The sequence below is a fragment of the Lathyrus oleraceus genome, chromosome 6 (genome assembly GCF_024323335.1).
Source record: "Lathyrus oleraceus cultivar Zhongwan6 chromosome 6, CAAS_Psat_ZW6_1.0, whole genome shotgun sequence".
NCBI lineage: Eukaryota > Viridiplantae > Streptophyta > Magnoliopsida > Fabales > Fabaceae > Lathyrus > Lathyrus oleraceus.
This window is the reverse complement of record NC_066584.1, coordinates 12,926,194-12,948,543: the sequence shown is the minus strand read 5'-3', so window position 1 is coordinate 12,948,543 and position 22,350 is coordinate 12,926,194. Positions and strand designations below refer to the sequence as shown.

At 41.8% G+C, this 22,350-nt stretch overlaps 1 protein-coding gene across 1 annotated transcript; it reads right to left on the bottom strand.

Moving 5' to 3' along the window:
* Window positions 1-4,899: 4,899 nt before the first annotated feature.
* On the bottom strand, window positions 4,900-5,639 carry LOC127097899 (uncharacterized). Its single transcript, XM_051036382.1, has 2 exons — window positions 5,370-5,639; window positions 4,900-5,281 (listed from the first exon to the last, which is right to left on the bottom strand). The coding sequence occupies exons 1-2, from the start codon at window positions 5,508-5,510 to the stop codon at window positions 5,009-5,011; spliced, it is 414 nt and encodes a 137-aa protein (XP_050892339.1). The 5' UTR covers window positions 5,511-5,639; the 3' UTR covers window positions 4,900-5,008.
* Window positions 5,640-22,350: the final 16,711 nt, after the last annotated feature.

Below are 22,350 nucleotides of genomic sequence, written 5' to 3'. Positions count from 1 at the left end.
AAATTCTCATATGGTATTGGATGAAGATGAAATTTGATATGAGCATTCTAGACACATTATAGGACATCAGGGTTTTGATCTCATTCATTTCTAATATGTTGTCACTGTTTTATGAATTATGGAAGTTGATGCTTATGTTGATGTCTTGAATTGGCTTGTGTAAATGTGTCTGGACTTCTTGATTTTCATTGACCTACTTTCTTTTGTCCAATTGAGCTGAAAATTGACATGCCATACATTGAATATGTCCTGTTTAGGTGTGAATTTTTGTGGAATTAATTGAATTGATTTGGTATGCTTTTGAGTGAGATAGTTCTGTTTGGTCTTTTGAAGTTGCAAATTGCATGTTTGATACTAAATTGTGCATAAAATGATAATGGTGATTGATATGAGCATGGGACCAATTGCATTTGCTTTTAATTTGTTTTAATGAGATTTTGGTTGGTTTGCACTTGCTGTTTAGAGCTTTTTATCCCCCTTGGACCCTAGGCTTGGCCTAGTGGTCTAGTTTCTCACATTTGGTTTGGATTTTCAGGATGAAAGGCACAATGCTTAAGGAGATTGCTTCAAGGCAATTTGAATTGAGTTTGGTTGATGTTTATGAACTAACTTGACTTTGTGTTGTAGGGATTAAAGCTTGAGCTTGGGATTATAGCTTGCACTTATGTGCATTAACCTGTGTTGTCTGTATAGATTGACTTTTGCTGTTTATTGTTGGTTTGTCTGAGTACTGATGATACTTGATTGATTTCAGGTACATTTAGTCGCTTACAGTTCTTTAAGAACTTGCTTGCTGCTGCTTGGTTTTTAAACAAATTGAGGTAGGACTTCTATTCTTCATGTAGTCTGGAAGACCAGGCCTGTTACTTGGCCAGGCAACTGTCTGAAGTCCTCCTTAAGAGGCGATGTTTGTGGTTGTTTACATTTGTGCCCAAGCAGGTAAAGACCTCTATGAGGCAATTGGTGGATCAAAGGGATATGCAATCTATCCCCCACTATTCTGTTGAGTCGTCCCTCTGCTCACACGGCTGTGTGTTGATGCATTGGGACACAAACCCAAGATCTTGTGCTGTTGCACAATCGAGTCAGAGTCTTTGAGCGTAGAAGGGTCCCTCCATTCTGGACCCACGCTCCTTTGTCTAAAGCTCTCCCTGGTCAGGGATAAGAGCTGTGAAGTCTAAACTTCACTCACCTTTCATCAGCTTCACCTTAGCCCCTCAATGGCAAGGTTAAGAGCTAAGACTACCTCTGTACAGATGACTTACCTAGGCAGTCAAACCCATTGTTTGAGCCCACTTGACTGGATATAGTGTGTGCTTTGTGAATACTTGCTTGAAATGTTTGTTTTATTTTGATTGATGCTTGCATGCTTGTTTTCCTGGATAGGATTAGCTTGCTGTTGCGCAAGTAGGTAGAAACCATAACATAGGGCAATGATGCATGATAACACTAGGCTCGAGTACAGCTCCCTGGTAGTGTGTCTCCCCTTGGTTCCTGGCTAGAATTTCTTTCCCTTTCAGGGGAACTACATCGCCCTGATCCTCGTTCCAGACGAGGTATGTAGGCAGGAGACCGTGCGAGGTCTCTCCGGGCATTTTTTTTCCTTTTTTTGTGTGTGTTTGTTTGTTAATTTGCTTGTGTGTCAGGATATGGACGTAAGCCCAGCGATTGGCTGTACGTATCCTGATTGTTTGTTTGGTTCGGAAGCTGACGTAATTCCATCGAGTGGTTGTCGGGTTCCAGGTTTGCCTGTGGGTGTGTGTGTCTTGTTTGGCGTGCGTGAGCCGAACTACGGCAGCTCTGATTCTCGTTCCAGACGAGATACGTAGGCATAGGATGCGACGTCCTATCGAGCTCTCTTCCTCTTAACCCCACCTGTGTTGTCTTCGGTGCGTGTGTGTGTGTGGTGTTTTAGCAACCTTTTCTTTTCTTAGAGCGTGGATCCCGTCGAGTACGACGGACGTGAGGGGTGCTAACACCTTCCCCTTGCGTAACCGACTCCCTTACCCTTTCTCTTTGGTCGCGAGACCATGCTTCTTCCAGGTTTCTCTGAGCGTCTCCTTTCCCTATCTTGGGATAAATAACGCGCAGTGGCGGCTCTGTTTGTGTTTTTGTTTTAGCCCGCCGGTTGTTTTTCGCGGATGCGACAAACGCCATCCATCAGAATTCAGAAAGACCACCCTAAGGATCTTATCATAGGAGATCCCAATAGTGGTGTGACTACCCGATCAAGGGAAATTAGGTCAAATTCCTATTTTGTATCCAAGGTTGAACCAAAAAATGTGAAAGAAGCGCTGACTGATGAATATTGGATCAATGCCATGCAAGATGAACTGGAGCAGTTTAAAAGGAATGAAGTATGGGAGCTAGTTCCACGACCTGAAGGGACTAACATCATTGGTACCAAGTGGATTTACAAAAACAAGTCTGATGAGAAAGGAGTAATCACTAGGAATAAAGCAAGACTAGTGGCTCAAGGATATACTCAAGTTGAAGGGGTTGATTTTGATGAGACGTTTGCACCTGTTGCTAGACTTGAGTCAATCAGATTGCTGTTAGGTGTGGCCTGCATTCTGAAGTTCAAATTGTTCCAAATGGATGTGAAGAGTGCATTTTTGAATGGCTACTTAAATGAAGAAGTCTATGTGGAACAACCTAAAGGGTTCTGTGATCCTAACCAACCTAAGGGAAAAGAGGGCGCTTATTTTGGCCTATAACAGCGCTTTTAAGCGCCCTCTAAAGTGGCGCTGGCATAGGTAAAGACAGCGCTTTGTTTTCCTGGAGAAAGCGCTGTCTAAAGTGGCCCTTTAAGGGCCACATTATAGTGCGCTTTCAGAAAAAAGTGCCCTCTGGAGTGGTCCATAAAGGGACACCTTAGAGGGCGCTTTCTGGAAGAAGTGCCCTCTAAAGTTGTCAATGTAAAGTGTTTAGAGGGCGCTTTCTGGACAAAGCGCCCTCTAAAGTTGTCAATGTAAAATGTTTAGAGGGCGCTTCCTACATAAAGCGCCCTCTAAAGTGTTAAGCGCCCTCTAAAGTTGTCAATGTAAAGTGTTTAGAGGGCGCTTTCTGGATAAAGCGCCCTCTAAAGTTGTCAATGTAAAATGTTTAGAGGGCGCTTCCTACAGAAAGCGCCCTCTAAAGTGTTAGTTGTTTTAAAAAAATTTGTTTGAAAAACAGTGGATATTTAATTGGTAACCTGTTCGCATGCTGCAAAAGTGTAAAATTCATATTGATTTCATCCTTTAATCCAATGTTATACACCATTAATCCATTGATATATACAACATGAATCCATTTATATACAACATTAATCCTCCATATATACAACATAATATATGATTCTTTGATCAACAATATACAACAACATATTCATGAGTTAGTAAAAGTACAACAACAATATACAACATATATACAACAACAGCATACAACAACAACATTCCATACATATATGTACAACAATATACAACCTAGCTATATGATTCTTTGATCAACAATGAATTGACACAATTCATCCTTCGTTTCATCCAAATGAGCTCTTGAGTAAGATTTGTATTCCTCAAAGTACTACAATTAAGAGAATAAAACATATTCATGATTTAGTAACAAATTAGATGAAATATCCGATAATATTAAAATAAACCCTAAGTTATTATTCCATACCATTTTTGGGATGTCTATACGATTCAACGCAATGATATCTCTCATAAATCTCAATACAAAAAATCCGCAATCGACCGAATTATTTTGCTGAGGACACTACACAGAAAAACAAACAATATATATATAGTTAATTTCTTACAAACACTATTATAAGCAAAAAAACAAACACTATTATAAGCAAAAATAAGATACTTAATATATACCTGAACTCTGATCCAGGTAATGTCCTTCCTATTGCGATAATTCTTTTTCGATCTAAATTTTATTATTGCCCTAACAAAATAAAAACGTATATTGAGATCAATCTGACAGACATAATTAAATATACAAATACACACGAATATTTAGGGGAATTTCACTTACGCGTCAACCGTCTTCTTCATACTCGGATATTTACTCCAATCACCCGATAACGAATCGAGATAATACACTATTAGTCTCGAAAGATCCATAGCAACCAACACCCAGTGACCACTGTAAAATAAAACAAAAATTTAGATGAATGAAAATTTTCTACGTAAAAGATATACATAGATTAAAATGAAATTATTAGAAAGAAAATCTAACCCGTTGCCAGAATTAAACGATAAAAAATACAAACTGGGTGTAGTCTTATCGCCGGCCGCCATGAATCTATCGACTAGATCATTCTTTACGGATGTTGGATTTTACGTTATTAACGTTGCGTTGATACGGGAAGCAGCAATAAAATTGAAACGGTTACACAATTCAGTTCCCCGCAGCAATGTTACATACATATACCTTAAATAGAAACATAATAAACATTAGACTACTCATTGAAATGTGTAAATAAATTGTTCAACTAAGTAAATTATAGATTGATCGGAGTACCATATGTATGTATGAATGATAGCGATGCCCAATTCGTCGTGTTCAAAAAGTTGTTGCATGTCCTCCTTTGCAATTATTTCGAAATGAGCAGCTCCGAAAACACCTTCATCAAAATCTATAGTACGAATGGCCCCTTGCATAATATCGGACTCATTCACCATTTTCTCAAGACGCATCATAATTTGAGATTTTGTCCCGGACGTCGTTGGAGGAATATCGTTACCAGCTTTTTTCAACTTTCGACCGGGAACCTAAAAATTCATATAAATTAAATCATGACTTTTTGTGATGCAACAGAATCGTTGCGTATATAATTCAATAGGTATATATATTTGTACCTCTTTTAGAGATGCAACCGACTCGATGCGTCTTGAAATCCCTTTACCAGCTTTATGCGTGGGTCTTGTAGGAGTCTAACATTACCATGTAATAAGGATTGATTAAATATCATAATTGTAGCTGAATTGAAATGTGAATACTAAAGATTCATAATCATTTAGAACATATATACCTCGGCATCTGGGAAAATTAGATCTGACGGCCATCCAACAAAGGATCCGACTGCTTCTCGCATCAACGTTGTCTCTGAAACAACGTCAGGTAATGGTAGAAGCGCGTCGGTATCTAATACAAGGTCAACCGAAACTTTCATATATCCCACCGGGAGGGGATTATGGTGAAGTAATTCACCCGAAGTGTTGTGCACTTTTCCCTTGCCAACCATGCGATAAGTTGGTGACGATAGATACAGCTGACAAGGTGAAATGCCCTAAACCAATAATAAATGTTATTGTTAACGTGTATATGTGTCAAGTAAAAAAGTGCTATTTTAATTTCATAATAACATATATAATTACCTCGGGAAATTTCGGTTGACAATTGATACTAGCTCGGTCACTAGTATCTTTTGCCTCGGAGGCGCACCTTTCCTCTCTATACCTTGCATTCTCGTTTTGCAGTTGGAGTACTTGTGCCCTTAACTCCGCCAAGGTCTCCATCACCTCTTTGTTTGTAGGATTTTTTGTTTTTGGTTTTTTATAAAATGACGACGGAGTCACACCAAAACCCTTACCCCTCACACGACCGGAATACTCAGGAACATTTAGTACTCGACTAAGTACGCTCCTGCAATCCTGGACCTCGGCTGAAGGTACGGTTTGGGATAAAGTCTCCTGAAATATTATTAGAGGAGATTAAAAATGAATTATATGTCTAACAAAATTTTCGATATAATTAAAGAAATAATGTTACATATACTTACACATTCGTCATAAACAGTTTGGACCGCTTCAACGACAGCCCCATCCTTCCCAACTCGAGCAGCCTTCCATAATACGTGCTCCGGAAGAGATGTTGCGTCACTTTTCTCCTCGGCTAGCTACACATTGAATTAGATTATAAGATCATCAATTATAACATATTGTGACAATGTATAAGCTCATAGCATTTGAATATACTCACAATTCTTTGTTGTAACCGTTCATATCCCGTACGCCCTTTTTTGTACGGATACGCGGGTTTTGATGCCCTTTTCCGATTTATGTCGCTTACTTCCTGGATAAAAAAGTTTAAGGCATATTAGAACCAAGTAACTTAACAATTGTATAATACCATAATTAATAGACATTACATGGAATTTTTCGTTTCTTCGTTTGGCGACAAAGTTATTCCATTCATCGGCTGAAATAATCTCGGCATACTTCATTGGCCGCCACTGCGCGTTATTTATCCCAAGATAGGGAAAGGAAACGCTCAGAGAAACCTGGAAAGGAAATGGTCTCGCGACCAAAGAGAAAGGGTAAGGGAGTCGGTTACGCAAGGGGAAGGTATTAGCACCCCTCACGTCCGTCGTACTCGACGGGGTCCACGTTCTAGGAAAAGAAAAGGTTGCTAAAACATCACACACACACAGGGAACGCAGGTGGGGTTAAGAGAAGGGAGCTCGATAGGACATCGCATCCTATGCCTACATATCTCGTCTGGAACGAGAATCAGAGCCGCTGTAGTTTGGCTTACGCACGCCAAACAACACAAAACGCACAAACAGATGGCAAACATGGAGCCCGACAACCACTCGATGGAATTACGTCGGCATCCAAACCAAAATACGCACAAAGGGCAAACGTGGAGCCCGACAGCCAATTATTGGACTTACGTCGGCATCCGAACCAAACAAACACAATCAGATAACAAGTAAACACACGCAAAAAAAAAAAAAGGTTGCCCGGAGTGGTCTCGCACGACCACCTGCCTACATACCTCGTCTGGAACAAGGATCAGGGCGATGTAGTTCCCCCTAAAGGGACTGAATTACTAGCCAGAAACCAGGGGAAGACACACTACCAGGGAGCTGGACTCGAGCCTAGTGTTGTCATGCATCGTTACCCTAAGTTCAGTTTTCTATCCTACTTGCATAAGCAAACTAATCCTATCCAGGAAAGAAGCAAGCACACAAGCATACAAACATACATCAAATGAGAACAAGCATCTCAAACAGATATCCACATAGCACACACTATAACCAAACAAGTGGGCTCACACAATAGGTTTGACTGCCTCAGCAAGTCATCTGTACGGGCTGTATTTGCTCTTAACCTTGCCATTACGAGGCTAAGGTGAAGCAGATGAAAGGTGAAGTGAGGATGAGACCTCACAGCTCTTATCCCTGACCAGGGAGAGCTTCAGACAAGGGAGCGTGGGTCCAGAATGGAGGGACCCTTCTACGCTCAATGACTCTGACTCGATTGTGCAACAGCACGAGATCTTGGGTTTGTGCCCCAATGCATCAACACACAGCCGTGTGAGCAGAGGGACGACACACAGAATAGTGGGGGATAGATTGCATATCCCTACCTTCCACCAATTGCCTTGATTAAGGACTTTACCTGCTTAGGCACAATATTAAACAATCATAAACATCGCCTCTTAAGGAGGACTTCAGACAGTTTGCCCAGTCAAATAACAGACCGGGTCTCCAGACTACATGAAGAATAGAAGTTATACCTCAATGCAAATTGCTTATCAAGCAAAGCAAAGCAAAAGTTCACAAGGAACTGAGCAACTAAAAGTACCTGGAAACAGTCAAGCACAGTTAGTACTCAGACAGACAAAAATAACAGCAAGTGTTAATCAGTCAGACTATACAAACTAATGCACAACAAAGGCAAGCTATGAGCTCAAGCCCAAACTTCACAACCTACAAAACAAAGTTATGTTAGTGTACAAACATCAAACAACATCAATTGAATTGACTTGGATCATTCTCCATAAGCATTGCACCTTTTCATCCTGAAAACTCAATCAAATGTTAGAAACTAGACCACTAGGCCAAGCCTAGGGTCCAAAGGCAAGAAAAATTCCTAAACAGCAAGGGATATCCAACCAAAGTCAAATTAATGTCAAACAAAAGCCAACACAATTAGTCCCATGTCCATATCATTCATCATGTTCATTTTATGCACAAAACAATCCAAACTAGTCCAAATGGAACACCAAACATCCAAACAGAACTATTGCATTCAATTCCATGTCAAAACAATTCCAAAAATCCTCAAATAATTTACACCTAAACAGGACATATTCAAGGTATGGCATGTCAAATTTTAGCTCAATTGGACAAAGGGAACCATGTCAATGAAAATCAACAAAAACAGACACAATTATATGAGCCAAATCACAACATCAACACATGCATTCACTTCAAAAATCCATAAGTCAATGAAAACAATAAAGAAATGAATGAGACCAAAAGCATCATGTCCTATCATGTGTCTATAACCAGCACACCAAATTTCATATTCATTCAATACCATATGAGCATTTCACACAAGATCTACCAACCTATGTCACATGAACTTGCATAATTAACCAACAGAGATGAAAAATACCAATCAATTTGAAAATGCAATGGAAAAATCCAGAAAAATACACATAGCATCTCAACATGTTAATGAACATCCATGCAAAATTTCACATCATTCTAACAAGCCCAGGTCATGAAAATAAATCCAGAAAGATGACCTAACTAGGTGTGACACAAATTGTCACACCTAGATTCAAAAATTTCTAACTCAAACACCAGGTATCAAAAATTCATGAAATTTACATGTAAATAACCATCAACCAGTCTACAATTACCACAAAAATTTTCAAGCATTTCTTTGTAACCATGAGGATTTCACAATGGATATGGTAGAATGTATCAAAAATGCACACATGTGAAACAACCCTAGGTCAAACTAAAATCTCTCCAAGCACAACTTCCAAAAATAAGTCAATAAAATTCTACAGTCAATTAGGAAGTCAAGGAAACGATCCACATATTTTTCTGATTTTTTATTAATTTTTGGTGAATTTTCTAAGATGATTGTGATTTTTTTAACAATTTTTTTGAATTAATATAATTAATTAGATTTTACAGTGGCATAGTCGTAATTAGGCAAACGCGGGAGCGGTAAACCTCCTATTCAAATTTTCAAACCAAAATCCAGATCAAACAAGCCTTGTTCATCGTTTTCACTCAGAATTTTTCCAGGAACAGCATGAACATGATGAACATCGAAACCTCACAAAAAACCACAAGCGCATAGTCAATGGAACCGTCTAAGAACAAGGAGTCCAAATATGATCCTAATTTAACCTAACTATTCCTAAATCTTACGGATCGATCGAGTTAGGGTTTTGCAACGAAACTTTGAATCCAGATTACATGAGCTACAGTTCATCATTTCCTAAACTAATCACATCACTACGATCTATGTTCAACGAACTATAAAACGCATATGACCAGTCAAAGAATCATGACATTCGAATTTTCGATTACCTGGAATGGCAGTGGTGAATTTCTGGTTCTTCGCGCGATTCAACCTCAAACAGATGGACCAGACACTTCAAGAAGTTGAATGATGTGATTAGGTTCGAGTGAAACAGCTTCTAATGCACGAAATTTTGATTCACCATTAATGAAGCTTGTATGAACAGTGGCGATTTGGAACTCCTTTCACTCCATTCTTCCAAAACAGATGCAGCAAATGATGAATGAAACTCGAATCCAAAAGTACTTTGCCAAATGATGGAGAATTGAGGAAGTTTGATGAATTTGAGTGTGAAGTGTTCTTGAGAGATTTTGGAGAATGTGGAGGGTTTTTGATCTGATCTTGGGAATGGTGATTTTCTGTTATGGTTTAGAGATGATTAAGAATATATACTCTTGCTTAATCCATGTTTAACCACTCTAATTAACCAAATGCCAAGTGATTACCAAAAATGTCATTTTCACACAAAGGGCAAAAATGTAACTTCTCATGCCAACTCATTGCCAGCTCATGGACAGCTCACACACTCTCAAAATGACATGTGTGAACTGTTGCAACTTGGCTTATGTTGATTGGATGCATATTTCTCATTTTCACTATGTGATGGCTTATGTGTTCATTTTCAAGTCCATTTCAAAAGCCAATTTCCAAACCATGAAGCCTTAGCATAATATGAATATTCCAACAAGTTTCAAATGCCATTTATGAAGTGTTGCAAAAATCCCCACTCAAAATTCCAATTATTTCACAAGTTGGACAATTTTGCCCCTGGTCCATTTAACTGTCCAGTTGAAATTTGACTTTTTGCATTGACCACTTTCGAGAAAATCCAATTATGCACCATGAAAGTACATGTCAAATGGAGTTTGTGCATATAAAGAACTTCCAATTTGGACAATCCATGTGGAAGTTATGGCCTCCTGATTATGGGTCATTTCTGAAATTCACTGAGCCATAATTTTCCAACCATACATGGGATTTTCAAGTTCTTGGACATTTTGGAAAGGTGAGAACATGATCTACAACTTTCATGTTGAACAAATTTTCATTTGAAGCTTCCTTGGACATTTTATTTTGAGGTTAAAAACTTTCCATTTTTGGAAACTTCAATTACAAGTCACTTTCTATTTTTGGCAGTTTTTGTCCTGACTTGATTTTCTCCATTCTTAAGCTTTGAGATGTCATATAACACTTGTTCCAACATGAATGAAGTGTATCCAACTCATCTCCACCTCCAAATCCATTAAGTCATGCACAGTTGACCACAGTTGACTTTTCCAACTGATAGATGAATCTGGCAATGCATTGCTCCAACTGAGCTCCAATCTCCGGATGAAATGGCTCAAGGGTGATACCCTACCCTCAATTAGCTCAATAAAACCATGGCATGATCCTCATAGCCATCATAGACCCCATCTCCTTGCTATGCCCTGATTGGCCCAATGCAACTGATTAGGGTTGACCAGTGGTCAAAACCCTAATCTCAAGGAATCTGCTTCAACACTTGATGAAATCAAACCATGATGATGATGATGTATCATTTCAAACAAGATGAAGACCAATATCCTTTGAGAACCATGAAACCCTAATTTGGACCCCCCACATCCTCAGATGATCAATGACCAGTCCAATGAAACCTTAGCTTGCACTTTGACTTCCTCATCTTCTGATCAAGACTTAGGAGTATGACTTGCACAATGTAACCACATGATATGCAATATGCAATGCCTAATGACCTAAAAATGATATGTAATATGTTATGCTAGTCCCAAGAGAGGAGGGCAAATTTTGAGGTGTTACAGCTGCCCCTATTCAATCCACTGTGAACCTGTCGATATGAATAGCCTCGGCTTTCAGATGATCAGGATGAAGAGTGATTGAATACCAAGAACAGACGAACAATTTGCACTCTGATGGGAAAATAATTAACAACGCCTTTCGGAATCGGCGAAGAACACAATCTTGAAACCAAAAATCCGCCTGGAACGGAGAAAGCTCGGCTTGAACCCCAAAACAGAAACGTCGACCTGGATACCAAAATAAATGGTAACGCAGGGATAACCATGGCCTGAACACCACTCCTCCGCTCGGGATTATTATTCCTTTCCTTTCTTTTGCTCTTGAACCCCGGAATTTTCTCTTCTTTTTTTCATTTTCTTGGCCTGAACACCACTTTGGTCTGCACCTCTTCGGTCTGGATACCTCTTCGGTCTGGATACCACTTCGGTCTGGATACCACTTCGGTCTGGATACCGGGAAACTGGCCGGATTGCCGCAAGCTACATCGATCTAATCACCGTGAGCTTCTTCGATCTGGAAATCGGAACTGGCCGGAGTGCCACAAGTTCTTCGTCCTGACTGTTGAGAACCTCTTCGATCTGGAAATCGGAAACTGGCCGGAGTGCCACAAGTTCTTCGTCCTGATGGTTGAGAACCCCTTCGATCTGGAAATCGGAAACTGGCCGGAGTGCCACAAGTTCTTCGTCCTGATGGTTGAGAACCCCTTCGATCTGGAAATCGGAAACTGGCCGGAGTGCCACAAGTTCTTCGTCCTGATGGTTAAGAACTTCTTCGATCTGGAAATCGGAAACTGGCCGGAGTGCCACAAGTTCTTCGTCCTGATGGTTGAGAACTTCTTCGATCTGGAAATCGGAAACTGGCCGGAATGCCACAAGTTCTTCGTCCTGACTGTTGAGAACCTCTTCGATCTGGAAATCGGAAGCTGGCCGGAATGCCACAAGTTCTTCGTCCTGACTGTTGAGAACCTCTTCGATCTGGAAATCGGAAGCTGGCCGGAATGCCACAACGACCCATGTTGAGGATGACAAGCCCTGAGCCGACTGCTCTCTATTCAACCCTGGCAGTCAAACACTTCGCGTTTAGCTGGGGATTATCTTCTTTCTTGTTTTTTCTTTTTGGACCCCGAAACTTTCTTGATTAACATTCCCATCTCTGCTCGACAGAAACTTACCCTCCAGTATCGTACTACTGGGGAATATCCTTGATTAAAACCATGATGCTAGACTCCTCGGAGTAACACCTTCACTGTCTGATAAAACCAATCCTCAAGCGGTAACCACGGCTTGAATCGCGCTGACCGCGTAACGTCCTTTGATATTATTTCCATCTCTGTCCGACGGAAACATTTCCTCCAATATCGCACTACTGGGGAACATTGCTGATCTGACGTCCTGATGCTAAACTCCTCGGAGTAACATCTTCGCTTCTGGCACAACCACCTCTCAAACGGTAACCACGGCTTGAGACTAGCTCTATGCTTGCAACAATGATGCATGATCTTTTTCTGCGTAATGCTCCATAATTATGGAAATGCTACGCGATTTATTATTTTTTCTATGCAACATGCTATGCTATTTCTACATGATGAATGCATAAAAAACATCCCCCTCAAGGGACTCTTCTGAGGAGCACGAGACACTCTGCTGAGGAACTCGTCAATACTCCGATTCCACCCTGCTGGGGAATAGCACTGCTGTTGGGACAAGGTAACCCTTGCTGGGGAAGAACCTCCTTTGCACCCAATCCGCTCGGGAAACTGCTGGGGATAAGAACCACCACCACTCTGTGGGGATACACCAGTCTTTGACTTGCTGAGGATATAAATCTCGACTCTGCTTCGAGAAAACCTCACAGACCTGACGACTTTACTGGGGAAGTGCTTCACAAACACTCTGCTGGGAAACAGCAACCTCCAGGCCCGTCGACTGGGGAAGCCTCGATCTAACACCTGCTGGGGATAACCATCCTGACCCTGCTAGGGAAGCAAATGCTACTCCGCTGGGGAGGACCCATGCAATCCATAGATAGAATACTCAGCTGGGGATGCAAAAATCCGTCCGCTACGGGAACTTGTCCAATCCACTGGTAGGATGAACACTGCTGGAGATATATTTCATTGAAACCCGCTCCACTCGGGGAGTAGCAACCTTCAGGACTGGCTGCTGAGGAAACTCGTTTTAAACCTGCCGGGGATAACCATCCTGACTTGGCTGGAGAAGTTACAGACCTCAGATCTGCTGGGGAGTTGGTCCTTTAATTCTGTTTGGGGATCCCGCTGGGGAAATGAGAAAAGTTGGTACAGAACACCCGTCGACTCGTCGAACCCTGGTATCAACCTCCCAATCTCGTATCAGCTTTCCACTTTTGAGAATTCCCAGACTCGCCTGGACCTTTTCTGCTCCATCATCTTGTATTCCGAATCGCTCCGCGCCCGACGGAAAGCGTACTCCTGGGATTTATACATACTTTTCAACTTTCCGACTTTGAAGAGTCTTCTTGGTTAATTTCAAAGGTCGTCGGACGTCTCAACGTCGTCTCTTCCTACCGTCCTTCATGCACTCGTCCCTGGTCAGACTCCGCGGGGAATTACATACTTTCAAGTCTTCCGACTTTGAAGAGTCTTCTTGATTATCATCAAGGATCGCCGTACGTCTCAACGTCTTCATCATCCCTTCATACATTCGTCCCTGAGCGAACTCTCTGGGGATTTGTCAAAGCTTCCGCACCACAACCTGCAAGTGAGTGAAGAATATCTAATAGTACCTGCAAAACAGATCGTTAGATAAAACCGTGCCCCAGGCGTGTCAAGATTTTAACACTTGGGTCACTCAACCTTCCAAATAAGATTTCAAGCTTTCAATCCTATAAGCATGCATTGGAAGGGACCTGTATGTCTAAAAATGCAAGATTCTTTATCAAAAATATCTGGATGTTTTTGCAATCAAAGCGGTAATGAAAAACAAAAACAAAATTATTTGACTGAATATGCATTTTATTGATTGGAAAAGTGTGACTCAAACTGAGCAGCACAAAGGAAGCAATTCCTGAAAAGAGGTAATTGCACACAAAAGGAAAAATCCATCCTAATGGCAATGTGAAACCCGTGATCTCATCGAGTTCCAACTCGGTTACACCCCATATGTCCTCAGACTCTCCGTGCTTTCTGCCTTCTGAACAAGACGATTCCGATTGATCCTTACCGGGTATTATCCATGATGCTTTAACCAAAGCGCACGCGATCATGCTGGACGCAGTTGTTCGTTTCGATCCCTCTTTTGCCTGGACCGCCCTTTCGGGTTTTCAGTCCACCGGGATACCCTTTTTTGCCCAAGTCGCCTTTTCAGGTTTTCGACTTGCCGGGTGTACATTTTTCATTTTTCCCCTAATTTTTGCCCGAACCTTCCGTTCTGTTTTGGTTCGCCGGGATGCCCATTTTTGCCTGGACTATTTTGTTCTTTTCGTCCAGCGGGTCAATTACACGAAGTATTTTTAACTGCGTCCGCATTCACAGGGGATGGAAAATCTTCTCCATCCATGGTCGTTAACAACAAGGCTCCGCCAGAGAAAACCGTCTTGACCACGAATGGACCTTCATAATTCGGTGTCCATTTGCCCCTTCGATCGTTTTGAGGAGAAAGGATCCTTTTCAGCATCATATCACCTACGTGATACACCCGAGGTCGTACCTTCTTGTCAAAAGCACGCTTCATCCTTTGTTGGTACAACTGCCCATGACAGATGGCCGCCAGCCTCTTCTCTTCAATCAGGCTCAACTCTTCATACCGGGTCCTCACCCATTTAGCCTCTTGCAATTTCGCGTCCATCAGGACTCTCAAAGAGGGAATCTGAACATCAACCGGTAGCACCGCTTCCATTCCATACACGAATGAGAAAGGAGTTGCCCCAGTAGACGTACGCACCGACGTTCGATACCCATGCAATGCGAACGGCAACATCTCATGCCAGTCTTTGTAAGTTACCACCATTTTCTGCACAATCACACCGTCGGTGCATTCAAACGTTATCCGGGCAACAAAAGCTCATACACCTCAACCTCCCCATCAGACATCAGAATCCGTTCGGATTCAGGGTCAGGCCCCTCCTCCGGGATCGGCTACTCTCAATCTTTCGATCGGGGCACCTCGAGATGTCCTCATCAGGGAACTCAGACTTCATCGGTTGATAATCCTCAATGGGTTGTGGAGCGATGTAATCAGACAATACACCCCTTGATCGCTTTCTGAGAGTATCCCGAATCAGTCAACATTATTTTGCACTCTCACAACCTGTCCGGCCGATGCTGCTCTTCAAAACCCTACTTGATCGGATCCATCTTGAAATCCACAAAGTGGTATGAACCAGCATAAACTGTCTCAGTCGGCGAGCAGCCTATGCGAAAGTACATCAAGTTTTCCCGAGCAGTGAATGTATTGTTTCATAGTCGGTAAACTTTTTGCTTAGGTAAATTGCATGCTCTTTTCGACAAGACCTGTCATGCTGACCCACTTCACCTCGTAGACCCCTCGAAGGCCGTCAAACGCAGATTAACAATCGCTCTCCATAGGAGGTATCAGAATCAGAGGTTCCTGCAACTTATTCTTTTATTTTCAATGCCCCTTGGCAATCATTATTTCATCTGACCGTTTGATCTCTTTTCTTGAATGTAGGTTCGCACGTGGTTGTTAGATAAGATGCGAACCATGACAGGTAGTTCAATCTTTCTAAGAAACCACGAACCTCTTTTTCTGTTTTTCCTCGGTTCAGGCATTCTTATTGTTCTTTTTTCTTTTTTTTTTTCTTCTTTTTTTTTTTTTTTTTTTTTTTTTTAGGATGAACCTCGATTCCTCTTTTCCAACGAACCCCAACATCTTACCGGACCGCACTCTGATAGTGCACTTATCTGAATTCAACCTCAGTTTGAATTATCTCCATTGGTCAAACGACTTGCCCCGGTCTGCCAGATGCCCCTCTCCTGTTTGGGACTTTGCTATCATGTCATAGCATAACATTCAATTTCATGATGAATCATATCATGAAACAAAGTCACCATGGCTCTCTGATAAGTAGCACCGGCGTTCTGCTTCTTTAGAGGACAGTCTTCTCTCCATGGTAGCTTGTGCACAACGACATTGGTATCTGACCCTGGCATATCCTGACATGATCAGGCGAAGGTATCCACCTGCTCTTTCAACAGGGCTATCATTCTGCTCTCGATTCGCCTCTGAAGCGGCTCCAACTTTTCCTTCCTGACCTCGGCGGTGCTTGGAGTAACAACCTCAACCCGCTCCTCGTGCGGCTGAATCACCTTCTCCTCTTGTTTCAACAACCTGGCTAATTCCAGCAGATCACAATCTTCTTCGCCCTCTTCTTCGGCATGATAGATCAGTTTGTCGAAGTCATATGAGGTGTAACCAAATTGTTATCAACGAGATCCGGAGGATTATTTTTGAATTCGGAACGAGACAAATAAAAAAAAAGAGAAAAAATGAAAATAAACATTGCCATTTTTATTTGTTTTTAAACTGCAAAAATAAATGAAAAACAGGGAACACCGCTTTTTGACTGAAAAACATCCATTTATTAATGATGCAGAAAATGCAAATTTAAACATGAGGTGGCCCTTACAATGAACCAATACGTGTCGGGCAACACATATGGCTTTCATGCAGATAAAATCAAAACAGAAATCATTACCCTTCCAAATGAGTAACAGTGCTGATCTTTTAAGCCTTCCAGCTTCTTGGTACGCACGGCTTTATCCAACCATCAAACTTGCAGTTACCATCAGTCTCTTCACCCATCCCACAGGCGTGATCCGAATCTTCAGCAATTGCACTCACCATCGCCTGACCATGTGCCGGCATGGGATTAGCATTAACATTTGGCAATGGCGCAAAATTGATAGCCTTGGAATCCACCAGGTCTTGGACTACGTGCTTAAAAGCTTTGCAGTCCTCTACACTGTGCCCGGGAGCACCCGAATGGAATTCACATTTGACATTTTCATCAAAATTGGCTGGCCTTTGATCAGGTCCCATAGGCGCCAAAGTCCTCAACTGTACCAGCCCCATATCTTTCAACTTTTTCAATAGGACAGAGTATGTCACAGGCGGCCTGTCAAAATGCCGATCAACCCCCTTTCCTCTTACCTGGTTCCCAGCTCTCTGTGCTCCCGGGCGAGGTGACGGATGTCTCGGTGGTACAGATGAACCACCAACAGGAATGGTTGCAGTGGCAGCATAAGGGTGATAACGATCCTTACCGCATTCTCTTTTAGTCTGCGCACCACCTGATTCAACCTTCTTCTTGGGCTGACCACTGTCAAGGGATTTCTTCACCACAGAGCCAGAGGGATTTGTTACTTCAGATGACGGAGCCTTTCCCTGAACTTTCTCTTTGATCATCCAGCCCTCAATCCTTTCCAATCTCTCGGCCATGGCTTTCTGCCCCAAGGCAAGCCCTTGCACAACACTGAACAAATCCCTCACCATCTCTTTCAGTTCGAGGATGTCAGCATTGGGAGAATCCATCAGTTTGGATTATTGCGTCTGGTGAAGTATCTGTGAGGACGGGTTGAGTGCAAAGGTACAATTCTGCGAGCGCGAGCAATGATTCCTGCAAAACAGCAAACAGGTTAATATGCATGAGTGCAACGTCTGTCCATATGAGGAAGATTCTGTCCTTCGATTCTGGTTTCATCGAGACAGATAATATTTCACCAATAACATTTTGACATCCAGATGTCTCTCAACCAGATTCTCAATCCATAATACTCCCCACATGGCTAGACGTAGGTTTGGTGCAGATAAATGCAAAATGAGAATGATGTATGAATGCAATGCACTGTGCCATCCTCCAAGTCATCTGATCATCTGTTGCTCTGAGTCACAACCCTGATTTCTGAACCGATCACAACCATCTGAGGAAATAAGTAACCGCCAATCCATCTCAAGGGTTCCGAAATAAACGGAACTGACAGATACACCGTCATCATCATCATCACCAAACCATCTCTGAGCAGATACCCAAAACCATCTGAATCGGCCCGGGGAATCCTGAAATAAACGGATCCCCACTGATAAATAACTCGGCCCGGGGAATCCTGAAATAAACGGATTCCCACTGATAAATAACTCGGACAGCACTCCGGCGTCACAGAAATAAAAGGCCATAAATCCGACTTATAAATATGACTCTGATCCACGGAACAAAAGGTCACCATCTGAGTCACCAACAGAACAATGCATCTGAAAGAATCAACCCTCCCCTCACAGGTAAATTCTAAACAGGTCATCCTAAGGCGGATAATAGTCTCGACAATCGGGCGGAGATACTCAATGGGTTTGCCCTTTCGGGTGTGCCATTGTAGCTCCCTTAAGATCGCCTAAACCAAAGATCCGGGAAATGATCGGTCACCAGAGTCAACAGCTCAACAGAGATAACCCAACCAAAGTGGAAAACCCCACTGGAAGAGCACTTCTCAGATGAACCTCGTCCGGCTTGTGGTATGTCACGTCGCAACAGTATGCCCAACCGGCACATGAGCGACGTGAGACCACGCTAATCCTAGGTGTACACTCGGGCCTGGGTTTTAGCCCCACTCAGAACACCCACCCCAAACAGAGGAACCACCTGCATAGAGGACGGCAACAACATGATAGTATGATGCATGCAAATATTTAATGCAAATATGGAGGGTTAGAATAATAAATGCAATAAATAACACACACAAGCAACCTAAACTAATCCTAGAACGCTAGGAGAGACTCGCTTAGGGACGATGGACCAGCATAGGTCTACATCCGGAGGGTCCCCAACAGAGTCGCCAGCTGTCGCATCCGCGAAAAATCAACCGGCGGGACTCAAATAAAAACACAACACAGAGCCGCCACTGCGCGTTATTTATCCCAAGATAGGGAAAGGAAACGCTCAGAGAAACCTGGAAAGGAAATGGTCTCGCGACCAAAGAGAAAGGGTAAGGGAGTCGGTTACGCAAGGGGAAGGTATTAGCACCCCTCACGTCCGTCGTACTCGACGGGATCCACGTTCTAGGAAAAGAAAAGGTTGCTAAAACATCACACACACACAGGGAACGCAGGTGGGGTTAAGAGAAGGGAGCTCGATAGGACATCGCATCCTATGCCTACATATCTCGTCTGGAACGAGAATCAGAGCCGCTGTAGTTCGGCTTACGCACGCCAAACAACACAAAACGCACAAACAGATGGCAAACATGGAGCCCGACAACCACTCGATGGAATTACGTCGGCATCCGAACCAAAATACGCACAAAGGGCAAACGTGGAGCCCGACAGCCAATTATTGGACTTACGTCGGCATCCGAACCAAACAAACACAATCAGATAACAAGTAAACACACGCAAAAAAAAAAAAAGGTTGCCCGGAGTGGTCTCGCACGACCACCTGCCTACATACCTCGTCTGGAACAAGGATCAGGGCGATGTAGTTCCCCCTAAAGGGACTGAATTACTAGCCAGAAACCAGGGGAAGACACACTACCAGGGAGCTGGACTCGAGCCTAGTGTTGTCATGCATCGTTACCCTAAGTTCAGTTTTCTATCCTACTTGCATAAGCAAACTAATCCTATCCAGGAAAGAAGCAAGCACACAAGCATACAAACATACATCAAATGAGAACAAGCATCTCAAACAGATATCCACATAGCACACACTATAACCAAACAAGTGGGCTCACACAATAGGTTTGACTGCCTCAGCAAGTCATCTGTACGGGCTGTATTTGCTCTTAACCTTGCCATTACGAGGCTAAGGTGAAGCAGATGAAAGGTGAAGTGAGGATGAGACCTCACAGCTCTTATCCCTGACCAGGGAGAGCTTCAGACAAGGGAGCGTGGGTCCAGAATGGAGGGACCCTTCTACGCTCAATGACTCTGACTCGATTGTGCAACAGCACGAGATCTTGGGTTTGTGCCCCAATGCATCAACACACAGCCGTGTGAGCAGAGGGACGACACACAGAATAGTGGGGGATAGATTGCATATCCCTACCTTCCACCAATTGCCTTGATTAAGGACTTTACCTGCTTAGGCACAATATTAAACAATCACAAACATCGCCTCTTAAGGAGGACTTCAGACAGTTTGCCCAGTCAAATAACAGACCGGGTCTCCAGACTACATGAAGAATAGAAGTTATACCTCAATGCAAATTGCTTATCAAGCAAAGAAAAGCAAAAGTTCACAAGGAACTGAGCAACTAAAAGTACCTGGAAACAGTCAAGCACAGTTAGTACTCAGACAGACAAAAATAACAGCAAGTGTTAATCAGTCAGACTATACAAACTAATGCACAACAAAGGCAAGCTATGAGCTCAAGCCCAAACTTCACAACCTACAAAACAAAGTTATGTTAGTGTACAAACATCAAACAATATCAATTGAATTGACTTGGATCATTCTCCATAAGCATTGCACCTTTTCATCCTGAAAACTCAATCAAATGTTAGAAACTAGACCACTAGGCCAAGCCTAGGGTCCAAAGGCAAGAAAAATTCCTAAACAGCAAGGGATATCCAACCAAAGTCAAATTAATGTCAAACAAAAGCCAACACAATTAGTCCCATGTCCATATCATTCATCATGTTCATTTTATGCACAAAACAATCCAAACTAGTCCAAATGGAACACCAAACATCCAAACAGAACTATTGCATTCAATTCCATGTCAAAACAATTCCAAAAATCCTCAAATAATTTACACCTAAACAGGACATATTCAAGGTATGGCATGTCAAATTTTAGCTCAATTGGACAAAGGGAACCATGTCAATGAAAATCAACAAAAACAGACACAATTATATGAGCCAAATCACAACATCAACACATGCATTCACTTCAAAAATCCATAAGTCAATGAAAACAATAAAGAAATGAATGAGACCAAAAGCATCATGTCCTATCATGTGTCTATAACCAGCACACCAAATTTCATATTCATTCAATACCATATGAGCATTTCACACAAGATCTACCAACCTATGTCACATGAACTTGCATAATTGACCAACAGAGATGAAAAATACCAATCAATTTGAAAATGCAATGGAAAAATCCAGAAAAATACACATAGCATCTCAACATGTTAATGAACATCCATGCAAAATTTCACATCATTCTAACAAGCCTAGGTCATGAAAATAAATCCAGAAAGATGACCTAACTAGGTGTGACACAAATTGTCACACCTAGATTCAAAAATTTCTAACTCAAACACCAGGTATCAAAAATTCATGAAATTTACATGTAAATAACCATCAACCAGTCTACAATTACCACAAAAATTTTCAAGCATTTCTTTGTAACCATGAGGATTTCACAATGGATATGGTAGAATGTATCAAAAATGCACACATGTGAAACAACCCTAGGTCAAACTAAAATCTCTCCAAGCACAACTTCCAAAAATAAGTCAATAAAATTCTACAGTCAATTAGGAAGTCAAGGAAACGATCCACATATTTTTCTGATTTTTTATTAATTTTTGGTGAATTTTCTAAGATGATTGTGATTTTTTTAACAATTTTTTTGAATTAATATAATTAATTAGATTTTACAGTGGCATAGTCGTAATTAGGCAAACGCGGGAGCGGTAAACCTCCTATTCAAATTTTCAAACCAAAATCCAGATCAAACAAGCCTTGTTCATCGTTTTCACTCAGAATTTTTCCAGGAACAGCATGAACATGATGAACATCGAAACCTCACAAAAAACCACAAGCGCATAGTCAATGGAACCGTCTAAGAACAAGGAGTCCAAATATGATCCTAATTTAACCTAACTATTCCTAAATCTTACGGATCGATCGAGTTAGGGTTTTGCAACGAAACTTTGAATCCAGATTACATGAGCTACAGTTCATCATTTCCTAAACTAATCACATCACTACGATCTATGTTCAACGAACTATAAAACACATATGACCAGTCAAAGAATCATGACATTCGAATTTTCGATTACCTGGAATGGCAGTGGTGAATTTCTGGTTCTTCGCGCGATTCAACCTCAAACAGATGGACCAGACACTTCAAGAAGTTGAATGATGTGATTAGGTTCGAGTGAAACAGCTTCTAATGCACGAAATTTTGATTCACCATTAATGAAGCTTGTATGAACAGTGGCGATTTGGAACTCCTTTCACTCCATTCTTCCAAAACAGATGCAGCAAATGATGAATGAAACTCG